This window comes from Sceloporus undulatus, chromosome 2 (genome assembly GCF_019175285.1).
Source record: "Sceloporus undulatus isolate JIND9_A2432 ecotype Alabama chromosome 2, SceUnd_v1.1, whole genome shotgun sequence".
Lineage (NCBI taxonomy): Eukaryota > Metazoa > Chordata > Lepidosauria > Squamata > Phrynosomatidae > Sceloporus > Sceloporus undulatus.
The window spans coordinates 91,608,948-91,625,619 of NC_056523.1; the positions used below are offsets into that span (position 1 = coordinate 91,608,948).

General features: G+C 39.9%; 1 protein-coding gene across 4 annotated transcripts in view; it reads left to right on the forward strand.

The window, feature by feature from the left end:
- CAMK2A (calcium/calmodulin dependent protein kinase II alpha) overlaps positions 1-16,672 on the forward strand; it is a 176,239-nt gene that overhangs the window by 151,633 nt on the left and 7,934 nt on the right. For 3 of the 4 annotated variants that reach the window (XM_042449335.1, XM_042449337.1, XM_042449336.1), the window contains 3 exons: positions 5,743-5,818; positions 8,382-8,476; positions 10,666-10,894. In XM_042449335.1, the coding sequence (XP_042305269.1) occupies positions 5,743-5,818; positions 8,382-8,476; positions 10,666-10,894 (400 nt within the window). Of the gene's footprint in view, positions 1-5,742; positions 5,819-8,381; positions 8,477-10,665; positions 10,899-16,672 lie in introns of those variants that run through there. The other variant, XM_042449338.1, reaches the window with a different exon arrangement.

Sequence of the window (16,672 nt, forward strand, 5' to 3'; positions counted from 1 at the left end):
CAGATGGAAAACTGGCTAAGGATGAGAACAAGGTGCATTACAGACCGCTCAAAAGGGGCAATCTGCCGCCGCCACCATTTGCAGCATGGAGGAGCCCCAGCGTCCAAACCGCGAGGCTCCTCCACGCTGCAAATAAGAAGCACCAAAATGGCGCTTCTCTTTGCGGCGCGGATATGATGCCGCGAGGCACCAATGGCGCACTCAAAGCATCATATGCACCACGCGATGTGCGGACGCAGTGCGTCTGTTAAGGGACGCCCCTTTCTAACCCTAATACAGACCTAGTCCGTACTTTATGCCCATCTGTAAAGGGCCCAAGACAGACAGACATGGAGAGATCAGTTTTGGAGGACTGAAAGTGACCTCATTGTAGGATCAAACAGAATCAGAGATTATTTTGAGAAGAGATGTTCCTAACCTAATCCACAGAGGCTCCCAGTGTAGTGAGGTGGAGAAAGCGATCACACAACACTACCATTAAAGAAAGAAATGAAGAGAAAGACAAAAATTTAGATAAGATATAAATTTGAATACCAGTGTCAAAAGGTGGCTAGGCCACTATTCCCCATTGGCCTTACTTGCTGAGGGCCATAAAGTTGTACTGTATGTCATCCACTACATCTGGAAAGTACCAAGCTGAAGAAGGCTGCTTTATGCACTTATTCCCCTCCCATATTCCCCCTTCATCTTGAAGTATCCTAATTTCTTCTCTCTCTCTCTCTCTCTCTCTCTCTCTTTCTCGTTTCTGCACTGCTGAGCTTTAGTTTTCACTAAAAAATTCTGGATCTAGCATTCCCTCAGATGTCCATTGATATCTTTTCTTTGCTGATTTTGAATATATCAATTGTACTACCTCTAGACTAGACAAGGGCTGTCATACTTTGGCCACAATGTGAGAAGGCAGACTCATTGAAGAAAACAATAATGCTAGGAAAGGTGGAAGGAAGCAGAAAGAGAGGAAGGCTGCATGCTGCATGGACTCTTTAAAAGAGATCACGGGTACGAATTTGCAGGAACTGAGCAGAGCAGTGGAGGACAGGGAATCTTGGAGATGTCTCATCTACATGGTCACCACCAAGAGTGGATAACAGCAACAACAAACTACCTCCTCAGGAAACAGTGACAATTTTGAAGTTGAAGGCTTTCAAGGCCAGCATCCATGTTTTTTTGTGGGTTTTTCAGGCTATGTGGTCATGTTCTAGAAGATTTTCTTCCTGACGTGTCGCCAGCATCTGTGGCTGGCATCAGATGCTGGTGAAATGTCAGGAAGAAAATCATCTAGAACATGGCCACATAGCCTGAAAAACCCACAAAAAAACAGTGACAATTTCCTTCCTTTCTTCCCATATTCTGCATCATGGGGGTGGGGGGGGGGGTTGGATCTTGTTTCTCTGTCAACACTTTAAGTCACCCTTTGGGAAAATCCCAATGAAGTCCTGTCTGCTTCCTGGTACTTGACAGGACCAGTATTCCAGTAACAGCTTGGGAAATAATTTCTCAGTGTTAATTTGTAAAGTCTTCCCAAATGAAAATAAGAACATCTGCTGTGGAGATGGACTTTGGCCTGGCATTAAAATTAATTGAAAATTTGCCTCTCTGGGAATAACTCATGAAGGAAAGGCAGACATATGGAGCATGTGTGCATTTGTTTTGTGAAAATTAATAGTTAAAATGACAGACACTCTATTTGAGGAAAGTCCACACATTTTATTATTAACTGTTTTATCTCTGTAGTGAAATAATTAGCTCTATATTCACTTTTAAAAATCTTTCTATGCATTATTGCACAATATTTTGGAAAAGCGAACACACTGTATCTGTTACTGAAATGCTGGAAGATATACCCTGTTGATCCAGAAAAAACAAACAAACAGATGAGAACATAGGACAAAACAGGGTCTTCTTAAATTTTATTATTATTATTATTATTATTATTATTATTATTATTATTATTATTATTATTAACCTTTATTTATGAAGCACTATAAATTTACACAGCGCTGTACATACAATCTTTTTAGTTAGACGATTCCCTGCCCTCGGGCTTACAATCTAAAAAGTCATGACACAGAAGGAGAAGGAAGTGGTGGAGGGAAAGGGTAAGAGGTCCAGCAGTTCCTCTCTACCTCCAAGGCCTGGACCAGGGCAGATGGACTGGAGGGATTTTGTACTGCTTAGGTCCCTGTTTGATAAATGAGGGAAAGAGGTCTGTTCTGTTGTTGCTTTAAAATTTGCTTTCATTGTTCAAGGCTTAAAAAGCTTGTTTTTTAAAGGCAGATGAAAATAGCATAAGGAACCTGACTTCACATTCCCTTTCCTTTGACTGAGGAGGAAAAGGCACAAAGAGGATGTTCATATTTTATTGCAACTCAAATAATATGACACAAAGTTTCAGTTAACACCTCATACCCACTATTTATTAGCTACATTGTAGTCTTCAGTTACGTTACCCAAAAGAACAAATGGTGGGACTGGGGACCCCCACTAACTGTTAGCATTAATTCAAATGTTGAGAAAATTAGCTTTAGTAAGAGGCATTGGTAACCTTTGGACCTTTTGCACCCATCTATTACCAGTATTAATTGAGAAGGACTCCAGGTTTTGAGTGAATTAAGAAGATTTTATTTAGAAAAATCCAGAGTGCAATTACACACACACACACAAGATAGCAACTCAAATGGCACAGCATGCAGAGCTAACCCAAATGGAAATATGGAAAGGGGATAGCAAAGTTTTTAGGGGTTTGCAATGTGATTAACTCTTGGATGAGAAGACTCTGGAAAGCTGGAGTGACTCAGACTGGGACACAGAAGGTGACACAGACTGTACACAGAGTGCAGGTGTGTATGACAGAGGTTAGGTTTTGAAACCATATTTATATTTTATAAAACTAGCTTCAAATGATGTGCTTTCTGGCCAGGTGACAAAGGCTGAGTGACTTGTCCCAGGAATTGACAATGGGATTCTGGACCAGTCGATGGCTTTAACATTAGTGTGACAAAAACTGTGTTTGTATATCCCTGGTATGGGTGGAGGGGGTAGTTTGGCTGAGGATACAACAGAGGTTAGGCAGAGAAAGACTGGCTTGCTGCTTTGAGTGAAGAGATCCTTTGCCACAAGTTTTGAGAGAAAATATAGATTACTAAATGGAAGGAAGAAGCATTTTAGACTTGATAATTCTGTTTACCTGGATATTCCTGTGCCTCAGTGAAACATTCCTTTTTTCCCTCAAAATCTAATCTAGTGTTCCCAAAAAGTCATTGATTTCTCAAAAATAGCCCATCTCCAGATATGAGATATGAAAATACAGCCCGGGGTAAGCAGAGTTGCTTAACAGTAATAATAACAGCTATCTAAATAAACTGACCAGAAATTTTTGGATGACAGTCATTGTTCTGAAACATTTGGGGTTAACATGTTACATTTAAGTATAGGTTACTGAGTCCTAATATTGTGTGTTTGTTTTTAACTTGTTTACATAAAATTATTTTTGCATGAAGTAATCTGACAATGGTTCCAGAAAGAGCACTCTGGCACCCAAACCCAAGACTCAGCCTTCAGATATTTAATGGGCATGTCTATTTTGGTATAGTTGAATCCTTTATTATTATAGCCATGGCATTATAACATTTTGTAGGAGGGGTGAAACAAATGGCAGGTAAGGAGAGGCTTGCCACCACCCCTTTGCTCGCCATTTTGGGGCCACAGCAACTGTACACCACACCCCCAAACTAGCCTTTTCCCAGAGCAAAAAGGAGAAGCAAAAAGCCGCTCTTTTTTGCACCAGGGAAAAGGCACCTTGGCCACATCTTTCCTCATTCTTATCTTCAGGAAGGAATTCCCTATGTTAATTATTTTCTTTGCTTTACACATTCCTTGCCAATGTATGGCTCAAACCTCACCCCTTTAGGCCAGTTCAGATATGAACTAGGAGCATAACAGCTTTCCAGAAAAAAAAATACAGTTAAGCTGTGGAAACTCTCTTGCTCCAGCATAGGTTGCCACGAACAGGTAGTGGAAATTGTTCTACAGAATTGCTTCTAGGAGAGTGAGCTCTTTCCTTCATATATATTTTGCCTTGGTAATGCAGAGAAGCATTGCTGATGCACATCTCTTCATTTGTGAGGATGGAGCCATGCTTCCAGTGTGGATGACATTGCTGGTGTAGAAAGTAACCTCTCAAACTAGGAGACCACAAGGAGAAACATTTACTTACATGACTAGAGGATTATTGATTCTGAACTTTTAAACCATATATTTGCCACCACATTACAGTGTGCTCCACTACAGAATGGCATGCGTGTGCAAAGGAAAATGCCACTGCATTTACTTTAACAGAGTGCAGGAGGGAGTTTCCTAGTTTTTGGACTATAACTCCCAGTACCGTCAGCCATCATGGGCACTACTCACGCTGGTTAGGGAATTCTGGGAGCTGTAGTCTAAAAAGTAACGTTCTTGAGCATGTGTTTTTATAATATTCATACACTGTCAGGAGGACAGCTTATAGAGGTTTTTCATGTCATAAAGGTCACAGTTAACTTTTAGCAGCAAGAATAACAAAAGGAACAACAGCATATGCATCCTAAGAGATCTTGTAGGACCTTTGAGACTAATGGACCAAAAGAAGTTGTAGCATAAGTTCTCATTGACTTGGTTTACTTCCTCACATGCGTCTGCATCCATGAAGCCATACTGTCACCAATACAGGTGTTATAAAAAAGGAGTGGCTTTCTATTCTTGGATCACAATTGGCCCTAATTTCATTTGTTTTTGTTTTGAACCCCTTATCCTTCTACCACTAGGTGACCTTGTCTTGCTTCATGAGTTTCCTCCATCAGCCCCTCTTCTTAGTTATTTGGGTTTAGTGTTGCCAAGCAACAAAGACTTGCCTTCTAGCTGTAGTGTTGCTTGGATGTGCTTCATCTTCAGCAGCTTTGTAGGAGGACAGCACATGCAGAGGCAGGCAGGAAAGTACAAGCCTGTGTCTATCATCGAAGGCTGCTTTTCTGCCACCTGCCAAGCCTCACCATAACTCAGCTACTTATATGTACTTTAATGGTAAGGGTTTTCCCATATTTGAGTCTCATTAGACGGTTACTACATGATTGGTCCAGCATGTGAACTAGACTTTTTTCTAACTCTTTCCAGTAAAAACTCAAAATCAAATACTTCCTTTTCAGATCTCTTCCATTGTGGGGGAGTATCCTTTCTCGGATATTTCAGTCTTTTAAGCCTTTACCTTTCTTCATTCAGAACCAGCTGGTTGTCTGTAGTTGGAACTAAAAGAATAAATGAGGAGGGGGATTAATTTCTCACAAGAAACTCAAATTCTGCATGAAAAAGGGTTAGATTCTGCAACCTGTGTAAATTATACAAGTATGCATACTTTACTTCCCTCCATTATGTATACAGCAATGTCTATAAGTTTGATACTTCATCAAAAACATGAAGCCCTGTTCCAAACTAATGAAAATTTCATTCAGCCCCCTTTCTGATTACTGGAAATGTCAAAGCCAGAGGATTTTCAGACATACCTTCATATCATTAATGACTCATCTAAAGAGGCTTTAAAAAAAAAGTTAAATTTTCAAAAAGATTAAATCTGTGCTGAGCACCATATTCTATGCTTCTTTCGTGTTCCATAGAATCACAACATAGGCCTACAAATGCTGTTTCCTCACTGTCTATTTACATGCCATATTTTCACAGTTAATCTTCTGTTTGTTTGTTTTAAACCAACAGTACGGAAACAGGAAATCATTAAAGTGACGGAGCAGCTGATTGAAGCAATAAGTAATGGTGACTTTGAGTCCTACACGTGAGTTTGTCTAATGGATTTTACATTGTGTGTGTGTGTGTGTGTGTGTGTGTGTGACATATTAGTGTCCTAGTCCAGTGCACAGTCAAGTATTTAGTAGTAAAACTTCCAAATGTCTTTAGCTGGGGGAAAAAAACAAGACAAAATGAAAGCACGGTGAGATTACTCTGAAAGCATGTGCATTACTGATTTTCTTGTATGCATACACAAAGTATGTAAATTACTGTGCTATTATTGGTTCATTCCACAACATTGTGTTGTTGTGTCCCATCATAATTAAAATAGGTGGATTTCTTTTGCAGATGAATCACAGCTATTATTGCTAGGTGACCAAGAATGGGCTCGGTTTCCTGGCTGAGAGAACAAACATATTGATGAAGAGCAGATGCTACAGGCCTTTTTTATTTCTGTCCATGAGAAAAGTATTTTTAAAAATGAACAAACCAAGCCCAGTTTTTGCTCTGTCACCAAGATGAATAATAAAGCAATAAGATTTTACTTTTACACGTACCTTCATTAAATCCCAGCACAACTTTAAAATGCTCAACACTAAAGTCACTAAAATGGTCAACACAAGTCACTAAAGGTGTGGGTGACTCATGGACTTGGATATGCTTTTGGAACTGCCAAACCTAACATATCTCACCCTTTGGCAATGTGGACTAGCACTGATAAGAGTTGCATGCCAACACCTGGTGGGCCACAAATTCTCTCCCTTGCACTAAAGCTTTACTAGATTCTAGATGAAGATTTAACTGTGCAATCACTCTGCTTGTTCACAAAATTTTAGGTAGAGTCCAAATATCATAATCTTACATTTGTCACTTTCTTTTTCACTGCTGCTTTTGGGAATTTTATTACCACACACATAGCAAAAAAAAAAAAAAAAAAAAAATCGATTAGGGAAGGAAACACAAAATACCATAGCCACACAGTGTTGTTTGAATGGTAGTGCTAGGAACTGTCCATCTGAAAGCATTTTGCCAAAGATTCCCCCTGCCTCCCACAAAGTTTTCCATCATTTACAGGAATATCTCAATTGTGAGTGATTAGGGAATTTATCACACAGGGACCTATGTGCTTCAATCCTGAAAATGGTAAAAGTGGCCGCATCCCAGAAAAACATACAAATGTGCAAATGATTATCACATGCAAAGCACAACAATGTGTTAAAAGCACATTACTAATGCGAGAAAGTGGGTAGAAAGTGCATTTGGTTTTCACACAGATGTAGACAAATCCCATTGATGGTTTGGAAATAACTTTTTTGTGCATGCACACAGAAGCAGTAGTTGCATCATCAGAAGTTACATAGAGAGAAATAAACAATTTTATTTATACAGTTTTCTTCATTAAAAAATATACTGTACTGCCCTTACTTTCCAAAAAATGGTATCCAACCTAAGTAAAAAGGACAGAACATTACCCAAAAGAAGTAGGAAAGGAAAGAGAAAACTTCTCTCTTGCTCTTGCTGCGTCCCTGCCTTCCCTCACCAGCTGTTCTTTTCGGCCAATGGAGAAGGCTGGAAGAGGAGAAGACATCCACACAGAGAGAGCCACATGAGGGAGAGCAAGCTTCCTTTAAGAGCCTGGCTGAAGCATAAAAGGCAGCGTCCCTCTTGGCACAACAAAGCAGCAAAAAACCATAGGAAATCTGCCAACAAGCATAAAAATTGAGAGAATCTCACAAATAGATTTCATATTACAGCAATTGCACAAAGAAGGTGAATTCATGAATGAAATGGAAATGAAAACACGGTATTTTACCATAAATGAGTATTCCCTGATTCTTGTCACTTTCTGTTTGGATTCTAAATGGTTTGCACGCAGTGTTGTCTGAAAACCATTTGCGCAATTGTGCCTAATACGCTGGATAACTGTGGGTTCTGACCTGTTTAAACTTTCAATTTTCCCCATGTGATAAACTCCTATGAGTCAAACAACTAGTTTCTTACAGATTTGAACAACAGAATCTTATTACAGGTGGCCCTTTTCTTACGCGGGGATCCATTCCGGACCCCCCCCCCCCAAATTGAGCCTCATTGGAAGTAATAGGGCTTGTGGGCACCCCATTACATCTTCTGGGGGGGGGCGCGCAAGGCTTATTTCTGGCGTGGCTTCCAGTGTACGCCGGAAGCTGCATATGACACGTCTGCATATGATGCGGGTGCACTGTATTATAAGGATCTTATGTCACACTTCCTTGTTTACTATTGTTGTATCGTTTCCAGCACTGGTAATTACCATCTTAGTTGTCTTCCAAGCCAACACACCAGAATTGTTGCATGTAGTGGCAGCTTGAGTCCCTCTTATTTCAAATGCTTGGGACCACATGTATTTTGGATTTTGGGGATTATTTTATTTTATTTTTTGATTTGAGGGTATTTTTATACACAGGCAGTCACCCCTCCACATTTATGGGGGATCATAGATGCAGGAAGCCCCATGAAAGTTGAGAAACTGCAGATATCTCTAAGGGGCCATACATACAAACCATAAGGGGTGGCAGGAGGTAATTTTACTTCTTTCTTTCATTACTTCTGTCTTTCATGGGTTTTTCCAGAAAAATGTGTGACCCTGGGATGACTGCTTTCGAACCAGAAGCTCTTGGGAATCTGGTGGAAGGGCTGGATTTCCATCGATTCTACTTTGAAAACTGTAAGCACCTTCTACCTTCTCTAAAGGTCATTTGCTATCAGAATCTTAATATTGGCTTATGAAATCACTTTATTAGTTTGTCTAACCTTATGCCAGCTACAGCCAGTATACAGTACATGCTCCATAGCGAAGTCTATAATGGGTCCTGAAGACATAGATATGAGTTCTTTCTAAGGGGGCTATGGGGTCAGTTGTGCCAAAGTGGGGGCTTGGCACATGAATGGGGCCACATCAACAATTATCAACATCAACAATTACCGCTACATTGTTACCAACTCATTTCTTCCAGAATTCTGCTCATTTGAGCTCCATAAAACTAATGGAAAGAAAATCACTGGTACTGTAGTACTACTGGCCTTTTTTGATGACATCAGGAGTAAAATCATTACAGATGCAGTCTCAATCCAACAAAACCATATTCAACATACTTTTGTTATTAGATGTATATCCTCCTTTTTTCCAGTAAGGAACCTAAGGTGACTTACATGATACTCCTCCTCCTTTCCATTTTATTCTCACAACCATCCTGGGAGGAAAGTTAGGATGAGAATGAATGACCCAAAGGTTACCTCATTAGAATTTCATGACTGAGTAGGAAATAGAACCTGGGTTTCCTGAGATTCAGTCCAATACTGTAACCACAAAATTACACTGATCCCAGGGAAGGACCTGAGATGAATATTCTACAAAGGGTTTCTTAAAAGACTCCACACAGATGGTGTTTCCTATGCTTCTGAAAGACTCCTTGAAAAACAAAGAGTCATCCCATAACCATTATGGCTAACATTTGTTGGACCCTCCCTTCATTATAGTGTAGCATGGTATAGTCATTTGAGCATTGGACTACAATGCTGATTTCCAGGGTTGAATCATGGCTTGGCCATGAAAAATCCACTGGGTGAGCTTGGGCAAGTCACACTCTCTCAGCTGCAGAAGTTGGTAATGGAAAACCCCTTCTGAAGAATCTTGCCAAGAAAACCCCATGACAGATTTTCCTTAGAGTATTTCTGACCATAAGTCAGAAATGACTTGAAGGCACACAACAAGCCTTCATTATGTTGGTCTTATCCCTTTTTGAGATTTGTCATAAAGAAGGGTAGCTTAACTGAGCTCCCACAGGTATTTATGGTTCATAGATTGAATGATACTTTGCATTATAATGTCAGTGATTTAGTGCCTCATATTGCCTCTAAATATGTATCTGAATCTCAATTTGGGAAAGAAATCAGCTTGAAGTTCTGAAAAACCTCTCCTAGTCAGAAGAGATCATGCTGAGCAAGGTAGACCTACAGATGGAGTCAGTAGGAAATGGCTTCGAAGTTTCTATTTTCATAAAAACTAGTAGTTCTCTGTCTTGATATTGCCCAAAATTCCAAACAGAAGTCATAAATGGTAATAAAAAATGTTTGGATGTAGTGTGAATATTCTAATTCTAGGAAATTAGCTGGATGGCTTACTATCAAGTTCAAGATGTATGTTAGTATATGTATTCATGTTGCCTATTGAGTTACAGTAACCTCATGGATTTTTCCTAGGGTTTTTTTAAGACAAGGAATACTCAGAGGTGGTTTTGCCAGTTCTTTTCTCTGAAATACAGCCTACATCACCTGGTATTCCATTGCTGTCTTCCATCCAAGTACTAAATAGGAGCTGACCCTGCTTAGCTTCCAAGATCAGATGAGACCTGGTGCCTTTAGGGTATTTAAGTGACAGAGTTGCTGGGTGCCTTTCCAACTTATTATGATCCCAAGGTTACACTATCACAGAGGGGTTTTGGAAAGATTTGTTCAAAGTGGGGGGGGGCTTGTCTTTGCCTCACTCTGAGGTTGAGAGAGTTTGATTTGCCTAAGGTCATCCAGTGGGTTTCCACACTAAACAGAGATTCAGAGGGCTGGATTTCCAATATCTTTTAAAGATATTCCCTGGTCTCCAGAGTCCTAGTCCAATGCTTAAGCTACCACAACATGTTGGCTCCTAGGCGACAGAGCACAAACATTTATAATGAAGATATCATTCCATCTTGAAATTCATTGGAACATAAAGTGAAACAAGCTAAAGGAAATGTATTGCATTCTTCCTTTTCTTGATTGCTACAATGATTCATAGATTCATGTATTCCAGTTAGAGTGAAGAATCAAAGAGCAGACTGCACTGATTTCTCTGGTTTTTCTCCCCACCCTCACCCCTAGTATGGTCCAGAAACAGCAAACCGGTGCACACTACCATTCTGAATCCTCATATCCACTTAATGGGAGATGAGTCTGCTTGTATTGCTTACATCCGCATTACACAGTACGTTGATACAAGTGGGATCCCTCGCACTGCACAGTCTGAGGAGACTCGAATCTGGCACCGCCGTGATGGCAAATGGCAAATTGTTCACTTCCACAGATCTGGAGCACCTTCTGTTTTACCACAGTAAGTCAATCCAAAGTCCCAGCAATCTCTCTCAACCCCTCTCTTGGCATTCCAATGAAGAGGGAGTATTTGATTTCTTCAGTGAAAATATGGGTGGTAAGTGTAAAATGAAGATATCTATGTAAGCAAGACAATAGAAGAACAGCAATTAAGGACAAATCTTTCAGCTGATCTACATCCGGTTGATTTTAAAATTCAATATTTTATATAATAAACAGTTCAAAATCTTCTTGAGAGACTTTTAGATATAATTGAGATTTAGATAAAATAATTGTTCTCTTAGACGTTAGGCATGGAAGTACTCATAGGCCTACATCCCATTGCTAGTCCTGCCTGCAATAGACCCATGTAAATAACAGCTGAATAGTAAATCTTGTTGATTCAGTGGGTCTGCTTTACTTGGGACTATCAACAGGTTTTAGTCTGTTTATGAAATTTTGGTTTACAAGAAGAGAGTTTCTGATAATGTAATTGAGGTGTTTTACAGACCGCCGCTTTGCGGTGGTCTGCCGGCGCTGCTCTTTGCTCCACAAGGGAGTCGCAGCATCCAAACCGCGTGAATCCCGCACGGAGCAAAAAAGAAACTCCAAAATGGAGCTTCTTCCTGCGGCGCCATTATGATACCGCGAGGTGCCCATGGCGCACTCGCGACATCATAACCGCCACGACACATCTGGACACTATGCGTCCAAGGCATAAAAATGGCGGCAGCCTCAGGACATCCCTGGTGGTGGTTTGTAACCCGCCTGAATCTCCCATCTGTTAAAGATGTTTATGTTATCATTTGTTAAGATTAATTTGCAACCTGACAAAATATTGAAGCCCTCTGCTATGCTTAGGCTCAAAATGTATCAGAAAGATATCACTCAGGAAGGGTGTTGGTAATATAATGGAACAGAAGGGCCTAGTAAGTAGCTCATGGAATTGTAGCAAGTTTGAAATTCTTCCAACTCCCCCTGCCCAGTCTCAGTTCAGACATCATCTTTCTGTTAGCTTCAGTGTGTGCAGTAGTTTGAGATCCTGGTTAAGGAAAAAAGATAGCAATGGCTTAGAGATCAAAACTAAAGTCTTTATTATAGGAACTCCATGATAGGAAAAGGTAGGAAAAGTTACTCAGGGAGCTATTCTAATCTAGCTACATCTCTAGGGAACAGCTTTCAGTGCTGGACATTGTTGCACTTCCAACACACTTTCTCAATGATGTGTGCACTAGTCAACAAGATTCATGTTCTCTCATAGAGCTTGGTAATGGTCATTGGCCAAAGGCTTGGTAAGAATATCTGCAGTCATGTCTTCTGTTGGGCAATATTCCAGTTTGATTAGCTCTTTTTCATATGCATGAAGTGATACTTGGTTTCAATGAATTTAACCTGGAGACTGATCTTCTCTGTCTGAGAGATCTTTATACATCCTTGTTTGTCTTTGTATAATTCTGTTGGAGTTGGCTCTTCTATTCCAAAGTCAAACAGTAACATGGGCACTTCTGCATAGTCCAATCAAGGGCCTGCCATACGTGGAAAGCCATGCACTGGAAGAGGCAATAGTGCAAGCGCCCATGGCATGCAAGCCACACGGCACTGCGAGCACAAGCTCGAGCATATGTGGTATTTCCCTTACACGGGGGGGGGGGGGAGAGGTGAGGGGGTTCTGGAACAGATCTGCTGCATAAGGGAAGGGCCCACTGTATACACTTGTAGATTTTCAGTCATTCGTATCACTGGCCCAATCTGCATCTACATATCCAATCAGTTTAGGGTTGCTGGCTGCTTGCAGTCAAAGTTGGGGACATGTGTCATTTGAACCCCCCACAGTGACTGGAAGCCTCTTTATTTGGTCTGTGTGTTTCAGGCCTAAGTCTACAAAAAAACATATGCAACAACTTCCTTCTCACAGGTAGTCTCAAAGATGCTGCAACATGTCTTTTCATACTTACTGTACTGTGTTTCACAAGTGGTGCAAAAGTTTTATCATAATCTTCTCTTGTGAGTATCCTTTGCAAATAATCTGCCTTTCAATCTCTGATTTTCTCCATGTTCATCATGTTTGATCTTAAAAACCCATTTACATCCAACAACATGTTTTCATCATGGTAATTCTATAAGTGTCCAAGTGTTGTTCTTCTGTAGTGACTCAGTTTCCTCTGCTGCAGCTCTTTTCTATTTATCTCTTTCATTTGCTGGTATCTCTAATTCATCCCACGATGGTGGCTCTGCTACTTCATCCAGTTTTGCAATGTAGGAAAGACATCTGGGAGGTTTTCCTTTATTAAGTCTGCCTGACTATCTGGGTTGCACCTTTGCATCCCCTTCTTGTGGGTTAGGTCCCATTGGTCAACCATAGTGTCACATTGGACTCTTCTTTCTCTTCATTACCATGAGCTAGAGTAGGGATTTGGCCATCCAGCACTTCTTCTGTGCCTGGCCTTTCACTGTCATTAAAATACACTGCTCTGACTGTGACATTTTTCTCATTGTTTGGGTACAAAAGCCTGCAGCCTATACATCCTGGTGCTCATCTCACAAATATGTGCACTTCTGTTTCATTGTCAAGTTTGGTTCTTTTCTCTTTTGAGATATACATAAACCACTGTTGCAACCGCCTCTCCCCCAAAGTCTTGCTGGCAGTTTTGAAGCATGCACCTTGCCATTTCTATTAGAGTATGATTTTTCTGTTCCATCACTTCATTCTGCTTTGGAATTTATTTATTTATTTATTTATTTATTTTGATGTTCAATACCCTGCAGTCTTAAAAATTGCTCTACCAAGCTTCCTGGAAATTCATCTCTATTGTCTGTTCTGAAAATTTGAAGCTTTCTGTTCAGTTTGTTGCTGCCAGCTGCCAGCCACATATTCATCTAACTTCTCATAAACTTGATTCTTTTCTTTAATCAAATAGGTAACTGTATATTTGCTGTAATCATAAATAAAGGTCAGCAAATATCTGTTCCCACTAACAAAACTTTCATAGACATCACTGTGAATTAACTCTACAAGGTGCTGTTTCTCTCTGTCACTGTAATTGGGAAGCAGGAGTCTAGTTCCATTTGCCTTCACACGGCAAACACATCTTTCTTCATTACACCAAATTTTCATATGCAAATCTTTGACGAAACCTCCTTTTACAAGCACAGTTACAGCATTATTATTTCTGTGATCAAACCTTCTATGCCACAGTCTAGAACAGTTTGCATGCAGGCATTATCTAGCCATCTTTGCAAATTCCATTTTGCAATCAACAACATATAAATCCTCTGTTATATTTGCACACATTATAGATTTTCCATTATGAGACATAGTACAGTGATTGTCTTTAAAATTAATTACACAGTCTTTCTTTGTCAGTGCTTTAAATGATAGCAAATTAGGATTTATAGGACATTGCTAAGAGTTATTTGTTTCATGTTGCCTGATGGGGTTTTGCATAACAAAACATTGATGCCCAGTCCTTGAGATTGCAGTTTTGTCTGTCCACTTCCACAAACATTATCCTTTACATTTTCATCCAAATCTATACTTATATAGTCTGAATCATGTGGCTGGTTGCCCCAAAGTCTAAATTAAATATATTTATATTTTCATTTCATTGTGTTGCTTGTAAAGCCAAATCTTCAAAAGACTTTTTATAAAAATCAAAGACATGTTATTGATCAATATGCCTCACAGTGGGTCTGGCATGACTTGGCTGTCTGCCTCACATTCTTGGCATTCCATATCTGTCTCTTTCCCTTTGCTTGGTCCCTTTGTTCTCAAGATAATTATTTTACAGGGGGCCCCCCCCCCCCCCCCCATGAACAGTGTGCAACATTTGCAGAAACCTTCTTATGATGAGGCTGAGTTATTATTAAAGCAGCATCTGTTGAATGCAGGGGAACCTCTCCTTTTACTTCAGATCTGGCAATCTCTTCAGCAGCTAATTTTCATATCATGGGGTCAAGAGTAATAGCCTCAGATTGAGCCATTAAACACATGACAAAATTATGGCAGTTTTGAGATATCCCCTTGAAAATGCATGCAATAATTAATTGGTCATCCAGTTTCCAATCAAAATGCCTCAGATCATCAGCTAAATCCTTAATATGTAACAAGTAGTCCTAGACTTTCTGATCAGGCTGCATCCAAGGAGAAATTAACAGCTTCAGCAGCAATAGCACTGACAGACATCTGATTTCTTATGTGTCCTTTCAAGATAGGCTAACATTGATTTAGCAGTTACCTCATGATGAATATACCCCAATGTCCTTTCAGATAGGATAGGAACAATAATGCAATGAGCTCTCCAATCCCAAAATTCCCAGGGTGGTATTTCCTCAGGGTTTTTTGGTTTGTCTCCTTTGCCGATATCAAGAAAGCCATTGTTCAACAATTCAGGCTCCAATCTATTCATCCAACTTGAGTAATTTTCCCCATTCAGCATGAGAAGGGTCATCAGCCTTGGGGAGGGGGCACCATGACGTTGTTCTCTAATACATGACCTGAGTCTTAGATCTACCTCAATCTTTTCACTGATCTCTTAAAAACAACAAAAGATTTTGGGCTCCCATAATCTATTAGCTTTAGTGTGTGCAGCGGTTAGTGAGCCTGACTAGGGAGGAAAGACACCAATGTCTCAGAGAACAAAAGTAAAGGCTTTATTATAGGAACTCCATTCTGAGATAGGAAAGTTACTCAGGGAGTTGTTCTAATCTGGCTACATCTCTAGGGAAGAGCTGAGAGAGTTGTGGGAGGAGGAGAAGTGGAAACAGTCTCAAAATTATCAGTACAGAGGGGACAGGATAGGTAGACAGAGGTAGCTCATTGCAGGTTACTCACACTATCTAAACCTATTGCTATTGCCCACTCTTTCAGTGTTAATCATCGTTGCACTTCCAACACTTCCAATGTGTTAATATCGCTGTGAGGTAATGTCACAATAGCATATTTGTGGGGAACAGAGGGTTTGAATCAGCTCACAGGTTGTGAACTGATTTAATTGAGCCAAAATCATAACCAAAGCCAAACAAAACAAAAGAAAACACTTGCCAAGCCTTAGTATCTGGCATCTATATAATTTTTAATGATGAGGTTTAAGGTTGGGGTCCCCACCTTCATTACCTACCCAATTTATTCTTTTCTTGTGATCTTATGGTTACCTTGGTTGTTTTCTGTATGCGAACCATAATATCCCATATTAAATAATCCATTACCAGATCATTATAGTAGTTTAGAATGTCCTTACCTATATGTTACAACTGGAAGGAAAAAATAGTAAAAAAAAAGTTTTGATTCCAAAATAGTGCTTATAGGAAGTTAAAGACATATGTTTTTGTTTTTAAAAAAGATGGGTATATATACACTTGCAATTCCGTCATCTGGATTTTGGAATGTGGGTTCAGGGCATGCCTTAGCAAAATACATAATGGGCATTAGTCGTCATTCTGCTGAAAATTGTATTGAATTTAATTCCTTCATCCCTGCCTGTCTTAAGTGACATGCAAGAAGGAAACTACTCATGCATTGCTATACATGTCTACTTGAAGTTCAAAGAACCAACAAGCTGAAGTACCCCATATATTACTGGAGTGGATTTTGCGGGGGGGGGGGGTTCACCATAGGCTTTATTATTGTTTCCTTATTATTAGCTTTCTCTGGAATGCTCAGTCTTTATTGTGAAGGATCCAAACAATATTCTTATCAGATTGTTGTATTCCAAAGTTTTCTATGTCGTCCTGCTGTGTGTGTGTGTATTCAGTCTCAATTTCTGGCATTTTTTCCTAACTTTGAATGAGGCAAGCTAAAAGG